The 21,798-nt window shown below is 45.9% G+C and overlaps 1 protein-coding gene and 2 long non-coding RNA genes across 3 annotated transcripts in view; 1 reads left to right on the top strand and 2 right to left on the bottom strand.

Moving 5' to 3' along the window:
* The window catches only part of LOC310763094, a 117,671-nt gene that overhangs the window by 59,647 nt on the left and 36,226 nt on the right, over window positions 1–21,798 (bottom strand). The window lies entirely within an intron of this gene.
* LOC310762972 (phospholipase A2 inhibitor alpha-like protein) lies at window positions 4,467–9,438 on the top strand. Its single transcript, XM_083614886.1, has 4 exons — window positions 4,467–4,624; window positions 6,799–6,898; window positions 7,645–7,728; window positions 8,881–9,438. Exons 2-4 carry the CDS (start codon window positions 6,811–6,813, stop codon window positions 9,219–9,221), a joined length of 513 nt encoding a protein of 170 aa, XP_083471012.1. The 5' UTR covers window positions 4,467–4,624; window positions 6,799–6,810; the 3' UTR covers window positions 9,222–9,438.
* Window positions 9,241–10,859, bottom strand: LOC310763052. The gene is made up of 2 exons (XR_014548433.1): window positions 10,176–10,859; window positions 9,241–10,145 (listed from the first exon to the last, which is right to left on the bottom strand). It is a non-coding gene; the product is annotated as an uncharacterized lncRNA (long non-coding RNA).

Below are 21,798 nucleotides of genomic sequence, written 5' to 3'. Positions count from 1 at the left end.
TGAAATTCTTTGTAGGGCCAGAAAGTACATGACTAGTCTAAGTGAGAACACATGCACACACACACACTCTTAAAAAATCCCTGTGTTTCACAATTTGTGTTGACATTATGGGGACACACAGTCACCACTTTGTTCAGTATCTTGCATCATCTAGGAACATTAATGTGGAGGAACTGCTTACCAGCATGAGAACAGTGGGAGGGAAAACCGTTTTTAAGAAGAGAGAGCAAAAGTTCAGGTCATCTGAAAAGGAACAAGGTAGAACTTTATAATGAGCATAGAAAAAGACATGATTAATGAAACCAAAGAATCAAAGAAAAAAATGCATGTAAAAGGAAAATGGGGGGGGCAATGTGATAATGGGGTGCTTAGTACTAAAAGACAGCACTGGTGTAACGGGGATGTTAGGAACCTGATGGAATAGTGAGAATCAGTGGGACAACAGCTCTTTATGAAGATTAATTCTATAGAAAGGACCGGGAATAGTGTGTTGAGACGGGTCTTGCTATAAATATCAAGTAGAACATAAATTTTAGATACCAAAATTGGCTCTCTTTGCCGGTCATCTCTTAGCAACTTTCATGGAAGACTTAGAGGCCACACCAGTCAGGAGTCTAGACAAAAACTTGTTTGTATCTCTCCATCACAGAACAGCAATAGGTTATCAGATACCACTAAGTAAAGTGCTACCTAGTGATTAAATTATATAATGACACTATCCATGTTGCTAGCCAAAAACACAACTCAAATGTCTGGTAAAGTATTTTAATAGTAAACTGTGCCATGCAGATTATTCACAATGAGAGAATCCCTGCCAGTGTGTTTGATTTGTGTGTAGACTACAAAATCCTTCATTTCACATATATTGGTTTACCTTGTTGCAGACTTGGAGCTTGCGGGGGGCGGGTTGCACATGCAAATAAGTGTCTTAAATCACCCCATCTAGCCTATTGGTTGGAAGCGGCTTACAAGACACATCAAGAATACAATGGCATCAAGCAAACAATTAAGCAATCTGAGAGCACAAAACTTGAAACTTCCTTTTGGCTCAAGGGATTTTGGTTCCTGCGCTGGAGTAGCAAAAGCTGCCGCCTTTGCTCAAGCTACAAAACTTGAAGGACTGCTCAAGTTATCTTGCCAGCTGGGGCCCGAATTCCTATAAGTACCTCTCCCTGGCAGTAAAAGTACATTAAATTAAATAGCCATCAATTTGCTGCTGCCCTTACATGACACTCCAAAATCAGCTGTCTAAGTTAGCTGCCTCAATCTGCCTAACGGTAGGGTTGGCCCCAACTGGGGAAGCATCCCTGTTTGTGGAGAGAGACAGTATTTATCAATGTAATATTTCAAGAGAATACCCATGAAATGTACTTTCCCAGACTGTGTTCAGATTTTGCTAGGGGTTTTTAAGCAGAAGTTGGCAGGCCATCTGTCAGGGATGCTTTAGTTGAGATTCCTGCATTGCAGGGGGTTGGACTAGATGACCCCCATGTGCCCCTTCCAACTCTGCAATTCTGTGATTCTATGTGCCTATGTGAAGATGGTAATGCTGAAACAATGGTTTCGGTATTGCTATTTGTACAGAAATGTGCATAAAGAGCTCATCAACTCCTTTTTATCATCTCATCCAGGGCATCCCACTGATTATTATGTGACTATTCTCCTTGCAGATTAAGATAGGCTGGTGATAGCCAAGACTGGCAAACATATGTTAGCTGCTTTTAAATTAGGACCACAGTGCTTCTTTCTGAGTTTTAAAGCGTACATAATTTTTGATTTACTTTTGCAATTTGATCTGCTTAGCTATAGCTATATGTGTTTGTGTTTTGCACACAAATTGCAATGGCTGGTGGCTAGGGCCAGGTGGTAAGATACACAGGGGCAGAAGATCCCAATATAGGATCTTTATTCCACTTTGTTCTCCTCCTTGTTCCCTGATGGTGATGGGGGCATTTTGTTGTTTGCCTCAGGTGCCAAAATATCTTGAGCCAGCCCTGTTGGTGGTTGATGTAAATAAACGTGCAATCCTCGAAAAATGCAGCTACCCATGGAAGTCTGCCAAGCCTCAACTGGCCAGCCCTCTTGCCCAAATGCTCACAGACACTGCTCAAATGTTTGTGTCCAAAGAACGAGGCAGAAATAGCTCAGTTAAGTGTTAAGCAAGGTGTGAAATCCTGTGGACATTGCTTTGGGGGAATATCTCCTATAACTAGGGAATTTTTTAGACATACGTTCCCGGAAAAGAAGAATCGTTAATCCTTAGTAAATAGTTTCCTGGTTCATGCCGTTCAGCTTTTAACTAAAACAAATGTTTAAGTAAGCCACGTTATGTAATGTCTCTTCCTTGGCTCAGTTCAAAGCCTAAAGCAGCCTTTTTCACTCTTGGGTCCTCAGATGTTGCTAGACTACAACTCTCATCATCCCTAGCCAGCAAGTGATCAGAGATAATGAGAGTTGTAGTCCAACAATATTTGGGGACCCAAGGCTGGCCTACGGTAATGAATAAATCAGATTAGATTTATAACGAGCAAGTTACCCTTGCCTTAACTGTGTTTATGTGCTCCAAAGAACTCATGAGGGTGCAAAGTTCGTATGGGGTGTGTGTGCAGTTGTCCCCTCCACAATATCTCCATGCACACGGACACACCAATGCCCCTTTCACTCTCTGCCCACTACACAAATGTGTGAAGGGAAATTGAAATATACTCAGAGTCGCAAAGTGATTTCATGCTCTTTATTCAGCTCATAGTGGTGAGGAGGAATGAATGAATGTCCCCTCAAAGTATCTGCTTTATATACATTATTTACACAATGGGCTGCACATGATTGGCTAATTCTGGAATTCTACTGTAAGCCCATCAGGTTGTGGATTCACTTCTATCTGGAGCATGATTGGGTGGTTCCTGCCAACCAATCATACTGCTGTATTGTTCTAGGACCAATCAGACTGCTGCCTTTTGGATCCTATTGTTCTAGGACCAATCAGACTGCTGCAGTTTGGATCCTATTCAACTCAGTACATAACAGAAATGCTAAGGACGTCCAGCTGATTTTGGTAGAATTCATCTTGAGGCCTTGGGAAAAGGAATGGAACATTGCAGGGGGTTGGACTAGATGACCCCTGTGGTCCCTTCCAACTGCACAATTCTGTTCCTTAAAAAAGAAAAGTATGCTGGTGCCCGGAGTTCCTTCTGTAATAAGCCCTTCTGCTTAACTTGTAGCTTCTAAATTAAAAATCAGATTAATTCTGGCCCCAAACATTTGATTTTGATTTCCATGTATTGTGAGTGGGGGTTAAACTATTGTGGTCAGTTTACTAGCACACTGAGCTTCAGTCTTTCTCGGGATAAAAGAACAGGGCACACGTCACAAGAAGCACCTTCAGGTATGTAGGAGGGGTGGCTACGCTTTTTGCCTTGAGGACTGAATCCACTTAGGGTCACAAACCAGTGAACCACTAAACATACACAGGCAAGAGCCTCTTCCCCCCCCCACCAGCTGATCCATGAAGATCAACAGAAGAGGGGAGTTATGTACCCTTCCCCACTCCTCAGACAATCTATTCTGATGGAGAAGGAACAATTCACATCCTAGTCAAGACATGGGACTGCATTTCTCTTCCCTCTGCCGTGCTGTGTCTGCTTTAAGGCTCTGATTGGTTAAACACCTCACTGGCCCATTTCACACATAACACTAAGCCATAGTTTAGGAAACCAAGGTTTAACATTATGCATGAACCCACCCCAACAGTTTAACTGTGGTTTCAGCTCACTCATTAACCAAGATTTGGACTTGTTTTCTAAACCTTGGTTTAGCATTTTGTAGAAATCCGGATTTTATCACTGCAAATGAAAATAGGTGGGTGGGGGGAATCAAAGTGCTCTGAATAATCAGCTGTTTCACTGGTGCTTTTAACTGTTTTGTGACATGATAAACCCAAGCTTCAAGTGATCATTTGTCAGGCACCTCAGCTTTAACTATGGTTTATTAACTGTGATTAACTTCAACCATGGTTTAGTGTTACGTTGGAACCAGACCATTCAGAATAAGCACTGCTCTGAAACTACCAGAGCTGTAGGTTAGCCTTCCTCAACCAGGCACCCTACAAATGTTTTGGGGGGCAGCTCCCATCAGCCTCAGCTTGGATAGCCAATAGTTGGGGATGGTGGGAGAAATATTCCAAAACACCTGGAAGACCACAGATTGGAGAAGTCTGCCCTAGACACATTTTCAGAGCAACTCCTGTCTGTCTGTCCCAATGGCATTAGTCTGCCACCCAGATTGTGTAACTCTGGATTTATTGTCTCTGAGATGGGTTCTGCTTCTGTGCCAATAAAAAAAAGCCTACATTGCACTGCATTGAGAAATCTTCAGGGAAATTCACATTTGTTTCCTCGTGCTTTTGGGTCTGTGGCTGTCAGGAGATTTTTGCAATGCTCGTTGATTTTGAAAGATCAAACTGTTCTTAAACAAAAAACTTTACCAGAAGGACCTCCTTTGAGCAATCAGTTTGCTCAGCCCCCACATTGCTCAATCAGCAGGTTATTTTAAATATAAAATGACCGCTGTGTGATGGAAACCTTATTCTCAGTGAACCTCCATCCAGAGCATCAGATATCTCAGAGTAAGTTGGGAATTGTAATCTCATGGTATTTTCGTTTTTCTGCTGTTTTGATCAGGAATTGTAGGTTTCTAATAAGCATCCTAGCTGAAATTTCCTTTCAGTAAGGAATTGCTCAGTTTTATGAATGAGGTAGAGTGCATGATTTATGTAGTATCTATTTTATTTAGTGCCCTGTGAAACGGCACCTATTATTTTTAGTTTGACTGGTCCTACATACACTAATAGATTGAAGACACCTTGCAAACCATGGTTTGGGTACGTACTATGCATTCAAACCAGGCTGTGCAACTATGGTTTGAAGACAGGTTGCAAACCATGATATGTTCAAGTGTTATAGATGCACTGAGCAAACCGTGGTTATGTAACTTTTCTTACCTCTCCAAACTCTCCTTCTAAGGAGCCAAGCTGGTCTTCCTGATGTATCCTTATACACAACCTTAGAGAGTGGGGGAGGCTCAGCCTGATAAGTTAACCCCCTATTTTCATAATGTATCTGGTTAAACCAAGTTTAAGGCAGCAAACGATAATTATTGCTAACCCTGGTTAAGTATTATGTCTGCACTGTCATTGTTTCTGCCATGTTGGACAGATTAATACAAATAATCACAATGTGAATAGTTTTCCAGGTTTGGCTTGTACATTTTGAATTAGAAATTTGCATGCTTTGCAGAGTCATCCTTTTTGTACACTGCCTGGAAGTAAGTCCATTGTGTTCAGTGGGGTTTCCTCCAAGTAAGTGGGCAGAGGATTGCATTTTTCGTGTTGTTGACATCTCTTGATTGTTTTGATGTTGGGCAGTCTGCCAATATTTAACCTTACAAGCTGTCAGCTGTCAAATATTAATTACCCTTGGATGTGATCTATTGAATGCAGTAAGATACTATTTAATGCTGTTGAATGTTCCTAAAAATAGTGCCTGCTACAAAGGGAACATTGGCAAATACTATACACCAGTGGTATGTTCTACAGCAACAAGGTAGCACTGTAGTGAACAAACTTGAAAGACCTGGGTTCAAATCTCCATTCACTCATGAAATGCATGATATTAAGTCCAGTTGCTAATTCTCAGGCCAATTTACACATCTCTGGATTGTTGTGAAGATAAAATGGCATAAAACAAATCCCAGGCACATCATTCTGATGGAAGGTCTGGATTGCAAAAGTGGTAAAGATGGATTTGATACACTTGTGGTGGTGGTGTTTTTAAATCACAATCATTATTTTATTGTTACCACCTGCAGCAGCAACATCCCATACTTTTAAAAAGAGCACACAGAGAGAGATATAAAAATATGACAAAACAGCAATGTTTTGAACACTGAGATACTAAAAAAGCAGAAAAGGCCTTGGAGCACATAGAGCACAACTACACAAAATTCAAGCACTATTTAATCCCATTGGTTTCAAAGGAGGGGTAAGTTTGTGCTTCACTTGCTTCTGTTGTGATCAGTGAGGATTTAATAGTGCTTAGATTTGGATTGATTGTGCTTAAATTATGTGAACACTAAAAGTTAGACTCTAAAGTTGACTATTAGCCCTAGTCAGCACAGCTAAGCATCCAGGCCTGGCTAAAAGCATTTGTACTCATCTCTATTAATCACTGTTATGTTATTTATACACTGCCTGTGTAACTGGGTTGCCCCAGCCACTCTGGGCAGCTCGCAACAAAATATTAAAAGCACAATAATATATCAACCATTAAAAATTTCCCTTCAGATGTCTTCTAAAAGTCAAATAGTTGTTTATCTGATGGGAAGGGCGTTCCACAGGGCGGGCACCACTACCGAGAAGCACCTCTGCCTGGTTCCCTGTAACCTCACTTCTTGCAGTAAGGGAATCGCCAGAAGGGCCTCAGAAGTGGACCTCAGTGTCCAGGCTGGACGTTGGAGGTGGAGATGTTCTTTCAGGTCTACACTATAGTGAAGCAGCAAGTGTTTTGCAACAGGTTTGGAGAATGAATGGACGTTTAGAAACCCTTTAAAACAAAACAAAAAATACTATTTGTGGAGCAGCATAATACTTTCTAGATGTAGCTGCAGACCAAATTCAAGGTCAAGAACACAGGACAATAATCTAATGGAAACTTGGTAGGCTGCTACTGCCACCTTACGTCATCAGGGACACCAGCTCACACTCTCACTGTCTGTCTTTCTCTCTCTTTTTATATATTTCAGACAGTCTGAAAGATGCGTCTGTTTCTAGCATTCAGTGTTCTTCTTCTGGGAACATCTTTGACCAGCTCACATCCAACCCCAGACGAAGATTTGAACAAAAGTACGTTCGTATAATAAGCACGTGGATCAGACATAGCTCAGGGGTACAACACAGGCTTTCGATGCAAAAACTTTAGTTCTTGACATCTCCAATCAAAAAGGGATCTTAGGCAGTAGAGATGGCAAAGACTTCTGCCTGAGATCTAGTTCTCAAAGGCTGCTGGTGGGGTGGTTAACCTGTGTTTGGACTGTACCATATCAGAAACAGTAGAATGGGACTCAGGTGTTGATCTACTATTTAAAAAATGAACAAATCACACCACATAGAAGCCAACAAATCAAGGCTGGGCCTTGCCTTATAGCTTTCTGTGTGCAAGGAATGTTTCTTTTTGGATAAGCACTCAGATGTGTGGGACCTTATCTAAAGTGGGACAATCCAGAAATAAGGTTAACTAGCACTTACTGTTCATAAGAGTTAGACCAGAGCCACTGTCAGTTAACATAGCTAATACACGAAATGGGGCAATTGTCTGGTTTTGCGTAAGCCAGATCCATATATTCTTTAGACATATGTTGAACTTAGGGGATCCAACTGAAGAATGAAAAGTGTATATTCAGAGTTTTAAAAGTAAATGCCGTACCCAAAGAGAATAGGTATAATGCATGCATAATAGCTAATGGGATTTCTTCAGATGGATAGAAATCCTTTGAAAGAAAAGATAGCAAGCCCAAGGAATATTAAATGTTCCTGGATATTTGTCTTGGAGAGTTAAGTCCCAGTGAAAGTGATACTGTTTTTCCTTTCAGGAGTACATGGTTTGGAAGAAACTGTGAACCATTTGAAAATAAAATTGGACGCACTAGACAATGCTTTCTATACAGTCCATAAAGGTAAGACAGCTGGAAGTATGTTATTTCCCTCAAACCATTCCCAGAATCCTAGATTCTTTTCAATGTGGATTTCCATTAAGTGGTCTACATTAGAATTACACTCAGTATGTTATGTTTGCTGCCAACTTTTTAAGATTTTTTTTTTTAAGTATTTAGGATTTGGGAGTTATCACAATATTGAAATGTTGATAAAAATAATTCCTGGTCTTGGCTAGTGATGTTCACACTTTGATGAGGAAACAAGTGTCCCAAGGTACAATGTCTATGCTGTGGAAACATTGTGTCCAGACGTCCCTATTTTCCAGGACAGTCCCAGATTTGCAGAAGCCATTCAGCTTTCTGATTAGATTCCAGAATGTTCCACTTTTCCTTAGAATGTCCCTATTTCATTGGAGAAATGTTGGGAGGTATGTGTGTCTTGCCAGAGATTCTGGGTTATGCTCTCGGGTTTGAATGGGTCAGAGACTGTCAACATAGTGCCCTCCAGGTGTTGATAGACTAGGGCTCCCATCAGCCCCAGCCAGCGTAGCCAGTGGTCAGGAATTATGGGAGAAATTTAATAACTAAAAATAAACAGCATCTGAAGGAGACACCAATGGCAATCCCTAGACTGTGGCTCAATGCATAGCTCTTCACAAAGTGAGAATGTCCTCCCCCAGGCACCTAAACTCTCCTGCAGCTACAGATTGAGTGCTTAACCAATGCTTCCTCAGCAATCTTGCCTGCCATTACTGAGTTCCTGTTCATTTCCAACGTAACACAGGATTCCGTGTTTACAAATTGCTGAAAATAGACTCATAGCATATTAGATCATTGCTAGTTTTAATTTTTGAGTTTGACCAAACAGTGGGAGGCAGTGGAAGACAGGAGTGCCTGGCGTGCTCTGGTCCATGGGGTCACGAAGAGTCGGACACGACTAAACGACTAAACAACAACAACAGTTTTAATTTTTAACCTCCTACTCTTTAAATAAGGTGCATTGCCCTTTGCTTCTCCATTGCCGTCCTCCACATCTGATCTCAGATCGTAAGCTCCTTGGGTCTTTCACTTAAGTTGCTCCATAGTGCATCGTGAATATTGGGGTCTATATCAACCAACTTGTAGCAGCAGAGCATTTGAAATTATTGGAATGATTGTCTCCTGTATTTCCAGCTCGCAGTTTTGGAACTGGCAGTGAAAGGTTATACACCACAAATCTTGGTGAAGGGGACTTCGAAACGCTCAGGGCCACCTGTCTCGCCGCTGGCGGTCATGTTCCTTCTCCGAAGAAGGAGGCTGAGACCAACGCTTTGCAGAGTGTGTTGAAGAGGCATGAGAAATCGGCCTATGTTACAGGCCACAATTCTGACGCATACACAAACTGGGCATCTGGGGAACCAAGCAACTCTGATGGAACTAAGAACTGTACAAAAGCTGCCAAAGATGGAAAGTGGCACTCTACATCATGCGAAGAGAAGCTCCTCACTGTTTGTGAATTTTCCTTTATCCCCTAAATTCAGAATCAGTCTGGTGTTAATTGGAAAGAGTGGTGGACAAGGAGGACCTGGGTTCAAAGTCTCACCCTCTGGGTGACTCTCAGCCTAACCTACCTTGCTGTGTTGTGAGGATAACATTGGGAAGCCCCCATGTATATACTTCCTTGAGCTTCTTGGAGGAAGGATGGGAAGTAAATGATTGTGATAAATAAATAAAAGGCACTGCTTGAGCTTCTCTGGTACGCTTGATATGTGTTTTGTCGGTCATGTATGAAGCTTATGCCTAGGAAAAATAAACCTACTCCATATTACCCACCCCAGTTTCTGTTAAGCCAGGCCAGCAAGGTGAACCTACCTACCTAAATCACACATTCTGAAACAATACATGAACTAAAATGCAAACATCTTTTGAAACTCACACTTTCTCTTCCCGGTCAAAACCAGACTTCCTTAGCGTATATACTTAACAGCACTCATGTTGCATCAGTTAGTCGTTTTTCCCAGAGTCATCATGCTTCAAAGTGTCATCAACCACCCATTTGTTCATTTTATATTTACCAACCACTCCTCCAAGAAAACACAATCAAAGCAGGTACAATTAAAATATATAAAGGCAACCAACTCATACTAATCAGTAGGCACATTTGCATCTTATTCTGAACATTGTCTCCAAAGGCTGTGTGTATTGTATACAATAATTTCTTAAAAAGTGTCAAGCATGCCATTCAGGGGTGCCAACTTGGATAAAATATGGGGGGGCAGGTAAGGCCCGCCCCACATAACTGATTACATGACACAGCACACACATTCCATTTGAATAGCAATGCATATCAACTTTTTTTGGGGGGGGTCTGGCCCACTCAAATATTTTATGGGGGAGTGAAGGAACCTCAGCCCCTAGGAGTTGGCTCCTATGATGCCATTTTTTGAACTGCATATCAGCTTTGGAAAACATTTGCTTCAGCTTCTTACTTACCAATTACAGCCGTACCTTGGTTGCAAAACGCCTTGGAACTCGTACATTTCGAATCCTGAACAATCGAAAACCGGAAGCAAGTGTTTTCGAAAGCCGAACATCCGGTGCAGCTTCTGATTGGCTGCAGGTTGTTCCTGCAGCCAATCAGAAGCCGCGTCTTGGTTTCCAACAGTTCCAGAAGTCGAACGGACTTCCCGAACGCATTCTATTCGAGAACCAAGGTACGAATGTAATTTATTTCAGCACAAAGACTTCCAACAAACCAAAAGAAAACCCCAAAGCACTGCTCTCCTTTCAGTTTTGTGACATGTTTGAAGGAGATATAAGCAATACGCCGTTTGCTATTTTATTACCCTTATTTGAAGTGGTATCTCCCATGGAGAAAACCTTACGGCGTGTGAAAAATCACCTACAACCATTTTCTGAATCAGAGTACAACATATCAAGAAACACATCCTATTTCCAATTAAGATCTTTGAATAAGAGATAGTGACAGAATCCAGTAAAATGAAAAGGGAAAAAAAGTCATCCCCAGGGAATGTGTAAGTTTCTTTTCTTACACTCTCCCATATACATTATTAAAGTTTTCAATCCATTCCCTCTGTGACTGCCAGGAGGCTCTTTGTTTGCTTGTCAGCTCAAGCAAGTATTGAACGAGTCTTGATTTATTCATAGCAAAAATAAAGATTTACAAAACACTCCGTTTTACTGTCAAATTGCAATGTTCAGCAAATAGCTGGCAAGCACAGCTCAAGACTCCATGGGACAATGAAAAATATTTTAAAGACCATCATTTCTTTGGGGTAATGATTTGAAGGAGCAGAAGTGAAGGGGTTTAGGAATGTGATTTAGCATTTGTTAGGGTTTCAACCAGGGCTTTGTTTTTCTTCAGCTGGCACTTCCCAGGTGGGCACCGTTGCCATTCTAAGAGAATGAGGGAGGTGTTCGTGGTGAGTTCCATGAAAAATAGCACTGGTTTCAACCAAAACAAAAATCAGATCTGGGGTGGATTGAAGTGTCTTGTGGAGAATGCATGCGGCTAACCCCACTTGCTAAATGCTGCTGCATGTACCAGTCACACCTCCGGATGATGTGCAAGCAGCATCAGGTTGACGGGGACCTGTGCATGTACAGCCCCTTCCTTCCATGGCGATTGGAAGACTGGTCAATAATAATAATAATAAATTAAAAATTATTTATTTATACCGCACCCATCTTGACATCCTACAGAGAGAGCTGTACATGCACACACTATTACAGTGGTACCTTGGGTTACAGACACTTCAGGTAACAGACGCTTCAGGTTACAGACTCCGCTAACCCAGAAATAGTACCTTGGGTTAAGAACTTTGCTTCAGGTTAATAACAGAAATTGTGTGGCAGCAGCACAGCGGCAGTGGGAGGCCCCATTAGCTAAAGTGGTACCTCAGGTTAAGAACAGTTTCAGGTTAAGAACGGAGCTCCAGAACGAATTAACTTCTTAACCCAAGGTACCACTGTAATTTGCTATTTGCTTACTTACTGGATTTCTTACCCATCCTTATCATCATAGCATTTTCTCCCCCCCCCCTTTTGTTTTTGTTTTGTTTTTTAGGAGTCTGGGCCCCCTCAATGTTCAGAGGGCATTCAGTTCCGCCCCGGCTCCTCGCAATGTTGCGTGCGTAACGTCGGAACATCATGTGACATTGCCCATAGGATATCAGGATGTTGAGCTGGGCGCCCTCAATCACCCTAAGCAGCTGTTACCTCTGCTTACTGTAATGACCTCAGGGTGGGTTACAACAATCAAATATACAATTATAAAACAAATGAAAAGGTCACAACCATAAAACCAGAAAAGTGTAAAAAAATAAAATAAAAAGTGGAAAATAGCTGCAACGCAGAAAAGCTAGTTGGAAGAGGAAAATCTTCATTAAGTATATATCCATGTAGGAGGGTCCCCTTCAGTGTTACATAAAGTGTTCATTGGCAGAGGGAGGGAGGGCTACCTGAGCGCCACCCGCGTTACCTAATTGTACACATCTACAGGGGATGCGGGTGGCGCTGTGGTCTAAACCACAGAGCCCACGGCTTGCTGATCAGGTGGTCAGCGGTTCGAAACCCCATGATGGGGTGAGCTCCCATTGCTCGGCCCATCTCCTGCCAACCTAGCAGTTCAAAAGCACACCAAAAAGTGCAAGTAGATAAATAGGTACCACTCCAGCAGGAAGGTAAACGGCGTTTCTTTGCGCTGCTCTGGTTCGCCAGAAGCGGCTTAGTCATGCTGGCCACATAACCCGGAAGCTGTACGCTGGCTCCCTCAGCCAATAAAGCGAGATGAGCGCCGCAACCCCAGAGTCGGCCACAACTGGACCTAATGGTCAGGGATCCCTTTACCTTTACACATCTACAGACACACACTGCTCTGTTCCTGCTGCTGGGTGGCCTGACTATGTTACCGTTATACCACTCATGTTATGAAGGTGCTGTCAATTGAACCTGAGGTCAAAGAAACACAATAGACCCTCCTTTCTCTCACACACACTTTTTGCATTTGGGAAGCTCCCCCATAATGGTACAATGGGATCTCCAGTTTGGTTGGGGTTTTCTGATTTAATTTGCATGCAGGTAAATTGAGCCGTGCTTTTCTCCTAACACTAAATCTCACAAAGGTATTAACTTCCTCAGAGAAGAATTGCTGTGTTCTCTCAGGAACATTGTGTCACTGCCAGCTGGAGAGAGGCAGACTGTGCCTCCACCAATAGCAAAGGTTGGTATGTGCAAGAAAAAATATGTGTTCCCCCTATGAAGGCCTGTGTTAGGATTTATTTTTAATTTGTCATTTCTCCTGCCTACGCATTCAGACAATCATAACATGCTTTATATAAGACATAGCATGCGTTTAAGGCACTTTGGGCAGATCCTATGTTAGCTGAGGGCAGGGTGAGATGAATGAAGATTGTCAGGACGGCAAAGGCAATCTGCTGCATGGCAGGGATCCCAGTGGGGTTTTTTAAATACAAGGAGGCTTCCTTGGCTGGTCTCCCTACAGTTCCTCCTTTAGGTAGACCCAGGTGATAACCGGGGCCAGCCTATTACTATGAAGAGTGCAGAAACTGCCTTAGGGAGCAGATATTGCCAGCGGGGTGTGGGCAATGACCTGCAGCCTCCCAGTCATGCCCCCCTATTATATAGGGCAGAGTTCTGTGTCCAACGTTGCCAGTCCTCCACACACTAAACTAGACTGCTGCCCTCAAGTGCCCTGAAGAATTCCCCCATTGCCAGCGTTGGAAGAAGAAAAAAACCCAACTGACATTCCAGTTGGTTTCTGGGAGAGGCTATTTTGTTCTTTGCCTCGGGTAGCACAACATCTTCGGCTGGCCCTGCTGAAGGCACATTGGCTGGATCCACCTAACATCCTGTCACAGGTTCAAGACACATTATGGGTTCACAAGCTTTTGGCTTGGAATCAACTTGATCCCCTCCCCCTCTTTCCTCTTTCCTATCTCCTTCTGTGATGGAACTCCTATTTGGGGACTTCCCTGGCTTTTTTCTGGCCCATGTAGGACCAGTCTGGATAGTTGGCCTTGGTGAAGATTCGACGTTTTCATCCCCAAAAAGTTTTTGATTTGAGTTTCTACTGAAATGAGGCTGCAATTTAATGTTGTATTTTAATATTGTTTTTAAGTTGTATTTTAATCAATTGTTTTTATACCTGGTATTAGCTGCCCTGAGCCCGCTCTTGGCTGGGGAGGGCGGAGTATAATAAATAAATAATAATAATAATAATAATAATAATAATAATAATAATAATAATAATAATGTAATGTACAAGTGGGAAATGTTATTGAGTCACAATTTGTACCAGAAGTGCAAGGTAAGAAAGGAGGGAGGGAGGAAGAAATGTTAGCTGCATCCTCCCCCACTCATTTGTGCTTGCCTGAAAGTACCCACCATAACAGTCCAGGGAACTATGGGAAATTTAAAATGGTGGCTCACATGCCTGGCTTCCCAACATGCCATACTCTCAGGGACAGTGAGTTCTGCTTTTGTATGGCGGTCTTAGCAGCTGCCCGTGGATGCCGACAGCTGGCGCCAGTGCTGGCAAGGCCCTTCCTCATACTACGACTGGACTTCCCCCACCCTGCAAAGCTATTGATATCAGTGGGGGAAGAGGAGAGTGAAAATTTCTAGACAAATAACAAGGCTAATCCTTACTGCACAGCAGTTGTTTTGAACTGGTGAAGCCCATTAAACTTTGTTGACACAGTGTTGGGGAAAGACTCAAGTAAACAAGGAAGGCATGAAACCATGTAATTATAAAATACTTATCTCCTTATTTCCTTACTTTTGTTGCCTGCCCCCCTGCTCAGATGCACACACCAGTTGCCATTCTTCATCATATTATATCTATAATAGCTGTCTAATTCTGCAACAGGATCAGGAGGGGCGGAATGCTTGTGCCTATATAACAACGCCCTCCCTGGCTTTGACCACACGGATTTATTTGCAGAAACGATTCCTTTATCTTGGAGAGTTCCTCCAGTTTCAGACTGTTTTCCTTTGAACTTGTTCCATATGCCAAGAACGACTTTAAAATTAAAACATCATCACAGCAGGTCATTGTCAGCCAGAGATATAAGACATGTGGAAGACAAAGAGTACCTTATTGGCAAAAGTGGTATTAGTGGTAAAACCATTTCCCGGATTACCGGTAGGTTTAATAGTTATGTGAGCTCATAGTGCACCCAATAATGGAATGTCATTCATCCCTTTTAGATGCTGGCCCTACCCAAACCTTACCTGAGATTTTTCCTGACTAGGGCTTAAAATGAAGCAAACCTTAAAAGGTAAAGGTAAAGGGACCCCTGACCATTTGGTCCAGTCGTGACCAACTCTGGGGTTGCAGCGCTCATCTCGCTTTATTGGCCGAGGGAGCCGGCGTACAGCTTCCGGGTCATGTGGCCAGCATGACTAGCTGCTTCTGGTGAACCAGAGCAGCGAACGAAAATGCCGTTTACCTTCCCACTGGAGCGGTACCTATTTATCTACTTGCACTTTGACGTGCTTTTGAACTGCTAGGTTGGCAGGAGCAGGGACCGAGGAACAGGAGCTTACCCCGTCGCGGGGATTTGAACCACGACCTTCTGATCTGCAAGTCCTAGACCACATAACACCGGTCTTGAAAGACCTACATTGGCTCCCAGTACGTTTCCGAGCACAATTCAAAGTGCTGGTGTTGACCTTTAAAGCCCTAAACGGCCTCGGCCCAGTATACCTGAAGGAGCGTCTCCACCCCCATCGTTCTGCCCGGACGCTGAGGTCCAGCGCCGAGGGCCTTCTGGCGGTTCCCTCACTGCGAGAAGCAAAGCTACAGGGAACCAGGCAGAGGGCCTTCTCGGTAGTGGCACCCGCCCTGTGGAACGCCCTCCCATCAGATGTCAAAGCGATAAACAACTACCTGAAATTCAGAAGACATCTTAAGGCAGCCCTGTTCAGGGAAGTTTTTAACGTGTGATATTTTGGTGTATTTTTGGTTTCTATGGAAGCCGCCCAGAGTGGCTGGGGAAACCCAGCCAGATGGGCGGGGTACAAATAATAAATTATTTTTATTTTTATTTTTATTTTTATTATTGGCTCTGTGGTTTAACCCACAGTGCCACCCGCATCCCGAACCAAACCTTACTTGCCCACAAAAGTTCTGATTAGCCTGCTTGCCCACACATAACATGCAATTGAAATTTATGCCTCAACAGCTCAACACGGAGAAGAGGAAAGAACTGGACAAGAGGCCTTTAGTGTACGGACAGTGGCATCTCCCCTTTGGAATTCCCTCCCAGGATGTATTAGACTGGTGCTGTTCCTGTTGGGAGATTTAGGATAGAAAAAAGAAAGTACTTCTTTCTACAGTGCATAGTCAAACTATGGAACATGCTCCTCCAAGCAGCAGTGATGGCCACAAACTTGGATGGCTTCAAAAGACAAATTTATGGAGGGGATGGTTATCAATGGTGACTAGCTATAAAGGTTGTGGCTCTACCTCCATGGTTGCGTGGCAATACCCGCCCCCTCCCACAGATGGAGTAAATAAAGACACCGGACACCAGAATTGAGGTTGATGGGCGAAAATGGCCACAACTTTATTGATTACAGGTAAGAGAGAGGTATTGGCCTTAGGCATTGGCCCTAACAGACTATCCGGTCTAACCGGGAAGGGTTAAGCACCAACAGGGGGAGCCCCCGAGATGCACATCCCTGGAGGCTCCCCAAGGGGTTACCGCTCGGGGGCGCGCTTTAGGCCCTAGCCTCCGTAGGTTTCGGACGAGGCGACACCCCCCGGAGTCCTTTAACGAACTACCCTTCGAGCATTGGGGGAGGTGATGGCGTTCCTCCCCCCCGACTTCATTTGCATAACAATACCCCAGCCAATGCCTAACCGCCAAAACCGGGAGTTGTGACGTTTGCTACGAGGTAGGCGAAAAAACCAAGTGGCACCGAAATACAGCCAATTAGCCAAATGGAAAAACTCCTACCAGGCCCCTTGCGGCGACCAGCCGAGGCCCATAGCAAAGTCCGAATGCAAACCTAGAGGGCGGGTGGGTGGGAAACCGCAGCTGCTGCGAGAAGGAAAAGGGGGCGAGGCAGGGTTGCCCTGACCTTATGAGGACCTGGTAAGCCCGCCCCCAGCGCCAGCCGATTGGCTGGCGCTGAGGGCAATGAATATTAATGTACTGGGGAATCCCTGAGTCCCACGGGGCTGACGCCAGCCCCGCGAGATCGTAGTTGGGGGCGTGAGCCCGCAACCCCACCCCCTCGTGAAGTCGGGAGTGTCTTTGCGTGGCAATACCCGCCCCCTCCCACAGATGGAGTAAATAAAGACACCGGACACCAGAATTGAGGTTGATGGGCGAAAATGGCCACAACTTTATTGATTACAGGTAAGAGAGAGGTATTGGCCTTAGGCATTGGCCCTAACAGACTATCCGGTCTAACCGGGAAGGGTTAAGCACCAACAGGGGGAGCCCCCGAGATGCACATCCCTGGAGGCTCCCCAAGGGGTTACCGCTCGGGGGCGCGCTTTAGGCCCTAGCCTCCGTAGGTTTCGGACGAGGCGACACCCCCCGGAGTCCTTTAACGAACTACCCTTCGAGCATTGGTGGAGGTGATGGCGTTCCTCCCCCCCGACTTCATTTGCATAACAATACCCCAGCCAATGCCTAACCGCCACACGAGCCAGGCTCGCCGCCAATACCCTCAGACCTGTAACCAATCCCTCAGCCCCTGAAAAATATCCGCCAGCCAGATATCGTTACCGCCATCGGTAAGATGTACGCCATCCCCACGGTAGAGTGCCTCGTTGCAAAATTGGATGCCTGGGTGCTCAATCACCCGCCCACCCATTGCAGCCACTCTACGCGCGACCGAGCGCTCCAGGATCCTCCTGGCTCTATTAACAGCCACGGGATTAGTGGCGTCCCGCCAGCAACGCCTTTCAAGCAGAGATGACCATAAAATTGTTATCTTAGGATGGGAGGCCCTCAACTCCTCCAGATCGTTGAAAATATTCCACATTAAGTCCACCCCCTTTCTGTAAGCGAGGTCGTTCTCGCCCAGTTGAATAACCAGCGCATCTGGTGGGCCCTGAGCTGCAATCTTATTTGACACCACTGGGCGAAATTCCTCCCAGCGCATTCCCCGACGTGACATCCAGTAAACTTCAACATTGCTGGGAAGCTGGAGATTGGCGCGACATCCCTTAGCTATCGCCCGCAAGCTTGCCCAATGGACAATGCTGTGGCCAAGGATCCAGATCCGCACAGCCCCGGTATCTGAAAACAAGAGAGCAAAAAAGGGCCAGGTCAGGTTGGGGGGCGGATGGGGGAAGGGGAAACACAAAAAGAGGGGGGGTTACCGTGATTTCCGAATGTAACCCCTGTAGGCATTCGACTTCCACCGACCCATGTCCATTATCCTCTCTGCTGGTAGACCCATGTGGGCGGCGGTGGTGGCGGCCCCGATACGGAAAGAGTGTGCGGCGTACTCCTCGGGAGGGAGCCCAATGGCCGCGATCGCCTTTCGCATGACCCTCGTGAATTGGTGTTTAGAGAGGCGGGAACCATCTGCATGTATGAAGAAAGGGCCACTAGTTTTTGGCCTTAAGCACAAAAACTTTCTAGCATCCTTGACTGGGCAAGGGCCGGCCTTCTGAGTAGCCTGCAGACGTACTAGAGCCCCTCTGCCGAGCTGGTCAGTCTTTGAACTGCGGATTTTTAGGACTACCTCGGAACTGAACAAGGACACGTCCTCAGAGAGGAGCCCCTTGCCGATGCCGATCGATTGGTCGTCGCAGACCACCTCTCCCACGCGTAAGGCGCCGAAGAATGCGAAAGAAAATGCTGTGGAAAATAGCCTGGCCTCGTACCTGGACCAGCAGATGACCCTGAGCTTCGCGCGTATTTGCGTAAGTATGTCTAAAGTTATGGGCCGCCTACTATCGGAACTCGGAGGCTGCGATCTACGCCAACCCTCCAGCATCTTCCGCACCACGAAATGTGCGCAAGGGTCAACTGAGAACAAAGCCTTGGAGAAGAAGGATATAGCCGCCGAATGGATATTGAGAGTTTTGGGGGCCCGACCTAGGTCCCGAAGGCGCACCAGGTATTCTATCACCTCTGCCTTGGTTGGGGGTCTTCCTGGTTTGAACAGTCCTTTTTTTTGACGGAATAATGTGAAGTCTAACCACGCCTTGTTATAGGATCTAAGGGTAGAGGGCGCCACTGCTGACAATACTCCCTTTATTGCTTCTCGTTGCCAATACTCCAGAGGTGCTCCGGAAACGGCTGCGGTAGCTGCTGCGCATCCGGCGCCAATGAGCGAAAGCGCTCCATCTGGAAACGAGATAAAGCGTCCGCAATGTTGTTATCAATCCCCGGCACGAATTTGGCTGAAGCGTATAAGTTTAGTTTAAGGCAGGATAGGACGAAATATCGTAGCAGAGCAGAAACTCTAGGGGAGCGAGACGATTGTTTATTCAGCACAGACACCACCGCTTGGTTGTCTGTCCAGAAGCACACCCGGCGATCTTTAAATTGTTCAGCCCAAAGATGAATTGCCGCTACTATAGGGAAGAATTCTAAGAATGTTAGGTCACGAAGAATGGGTTTTCCCTGCCAAGAAGGAGGCCATCGCTGGGCGCACCATTGCCCTCTAAAGTATACACCGAAACCCAGGGAACCTGCTGCATCTGAATGCACTTGGAAGTCAGACCGAAGGGCTAAGCTATCCTGCCAAAGAGAAATTCCATTATAGCCATCCAGGAATTGGAGCCAGACCTGGAGGTCCGATTTTACAGCCTTGGAAAGGCGCACCCTATGATGCGGTGACCTTAGGCCCGCTGACAGTTTTGCCAGCCGTCCGCAAAAGGGGCGACCCGGAGAAACTACACGGCACGCAAAGTTGAGGTGACCCAAGAGAGATTGAATTTGTCTCAGGGTGACCTTCCTCAAAGGTAAAAGCTGTGAAATTAGGTCTTTCAGGGCCAACAACTTCTCGTCGGGCAGGCGGGAAGTTTGGGCCACTGTGTCCAACTCGATTCCAAGGTAAGTCATCCTAGTGACAGGGCCCTCTGTCTTCTCTTCTGCTAAAGGGACGCCCAGCTCCTCCGCTAAGGATTTGAAGGCCTGCAGCAAGGCCGTGCAATCGTTTGCATTACTCGCGACCAGGATAAAATCATCCAAGTAATGACCCACCCCTTCAGAACCAGTTTTAAATTTTAGAGCCCATTCAAGGAATGTGCTGAAAGTCTCGAAGGCGGCACAAGCTATCGAGCACCCCATGGGCATTGCTTTATCAATGAAGTAAGAACCCTGGAATTTGAAACCTAGCCAACGATAGTCCTCCGGATGAACTGGGAGGAGGCGAAAAGCGGACTCGATGTCGCATTTGGCCAAAAAGGCGCCCCTACCAAAACCCCTGACCAGCTTCACTGCATGATCGAAAGATGCGTATTTCACCGAACAAAGTTCTTGGGGAATCGCGTCATTAACAGAAGCGCCCTTGGGATAAGAAAGATTGTGTATTAGCCGAAATTCCCCGGGTGCCTTCTTTGGTACGATGCCGAGCGGTGAAATATGCAGCCGATCAATAGGCGGTACTGCGAATGGGCCAGCCACCCTCCCCGCCACAATCTCTTTCAGAATCTTCTTCATAGCGATGTCAGGTCTCTCCAAGACCGACTTCTGGTTGGGGGGGCAGCTGGGATTGGGAGTGCATGCTACAGGAATTCTGAAACCTTTGGAGAACCCGTCTCCTAGGAGCAGGGCAGCTTGCCTATTAGGATAAAGGTTTAACAGGGTTCTTAACGGTTGGAGCTTGATCGGCGAACGGGCTAGGTCAAGGGACAAGTTAGTAGCGGTTCCCAGGTGCTCCTTGAGCGGGTCCTGTAGCGCCAGAGGGGGCACCCCGGTTTCCCTGGTGGAGGTGACCCCTGCCGCCCCGAAAGGGCTGCTGCTTACTCTTGTAGCAGTTAACGGCAGGGTGGCTGCCAAAACACTTATCGCATTCATGTAAGTACTTACAAGAGATGCGCTGGCAGGCTCCCTTATTGAAATCCCAGCATTGCTTACGCTGTTTTGTGTCCGCCTTACCAGACTTGGCTTGGGTGTGAGCTTTCTTTTCGATGTTGGGCCCCACGTGCTCCATCCAGTAGTTATTGTCCCGCTGATCCCAGCGCGTGGATGACAACAGCGAGGCATTCCTACGAAAGTCCTCGTCGTACGCCAAGGCAGCCTCATCTCCCGCTAATTCCCGGGCCCTTCTCACGTGCGCCAGATAAGATGCAAGGTGCAAACCACGTTTCGGATAACAACCTACCACTATCCCCATGAATACCTGGTAGCCGGTGAGCCAGTTCTCGAATGTGCGCTCGGCCCGTGGGGACCTATATCTTTTCTTACCATAAACGCGCCTTTTTTCCCCTTTCCCCTTTATTTGTGCCGGCGGCAATAATGTAAACATGTCTACAAAGTCCCCGTTTAGTATCTTATCCCTCTTTCTCTTGGAAAGGTGATTACCCAAGATAAAATCAGTGGACAGGTGGGTTGAGACTTTAACATCCTCCACCAACGCCCCATCTTTCCACTCGAGGGTACCGTTAAAACTTTTCCGATGAGAATTGGCCCTCCTCTCGTGAACCCACAAAGGTAAGCCGGTCTCTTCCCCTTCCCCCCAATAAGTTTCCATGGGGGCATCGCTATCGCCCTCCGAAGAAGAGGTACCTGTGTCGTCATCGGAGTCAGACGGGTCACTTCTCTTGCTCTTCTTGGACACGTGCTTCTTCTTCGCTTTCCGCTTCCCTCCGCGGGTGCCGTTGTCCTGCGGTGCTGGATCATTGACCGATGTGACTGCCTGCTGGGGAGGAAGCTCCTCATCTGAAGACGAGCCCTCGGAAGGACAAGGCTGGGCCGGAGGATCCTGAAAAACACTAGGCACGCCAATCCCCAGCAGGCTAGAATTAGAGGGGGCCGCCCGCGGAGCTAAGGGTCTACGCCCCGAAGGCCTAGCTTTTTGCGCCCCAGTCTTGGCCCTTTGCGGCGCACCCTTGGACCTCTGAGCGTGAGCCGTTTGTGAGCGAGTTTGGGG

Source organism: Podarcis filfolensis (genome assembly GCF_964270895.1).
Source record: "Podarcis filfolensis genome assembly, chromosome: 5".
NCBI classification, from domain to species: Eukaryota; Metazoa; Chordata; class Lepidosauria; order Squamata; family Lacertidae; genus Podarcis; species Podarcis filfolensis.
This window is presented reverse-complemented; position numbering and strand designations above follow the sequence as displayed.

Bases quoted from the DNA above. Each gene is read 5' to 3' on its own strand.
- LOC310762972 (XM_083614886.1), top strand. From the start codon at position 6,811: ATGCGTCTGTTTCTAGCATTCAGTGTTCTTCTTCTGGGAACATCTTTG. The intron at 6,899-7,644 runs GTACGTTCGTAT...TTTTCCTTTCAG, and splicing joins AGACGAAGATTTGAACAAAA to GAGTACATGGTTTGGAAGAA. The intron at 7,729-8,880 runs GTAAGACAGCTG...CTGTATTTCCAG, and splicing joins TTTCTATACAGTCCATAAAG to CTCGCAGTTTTGGAACTGGC.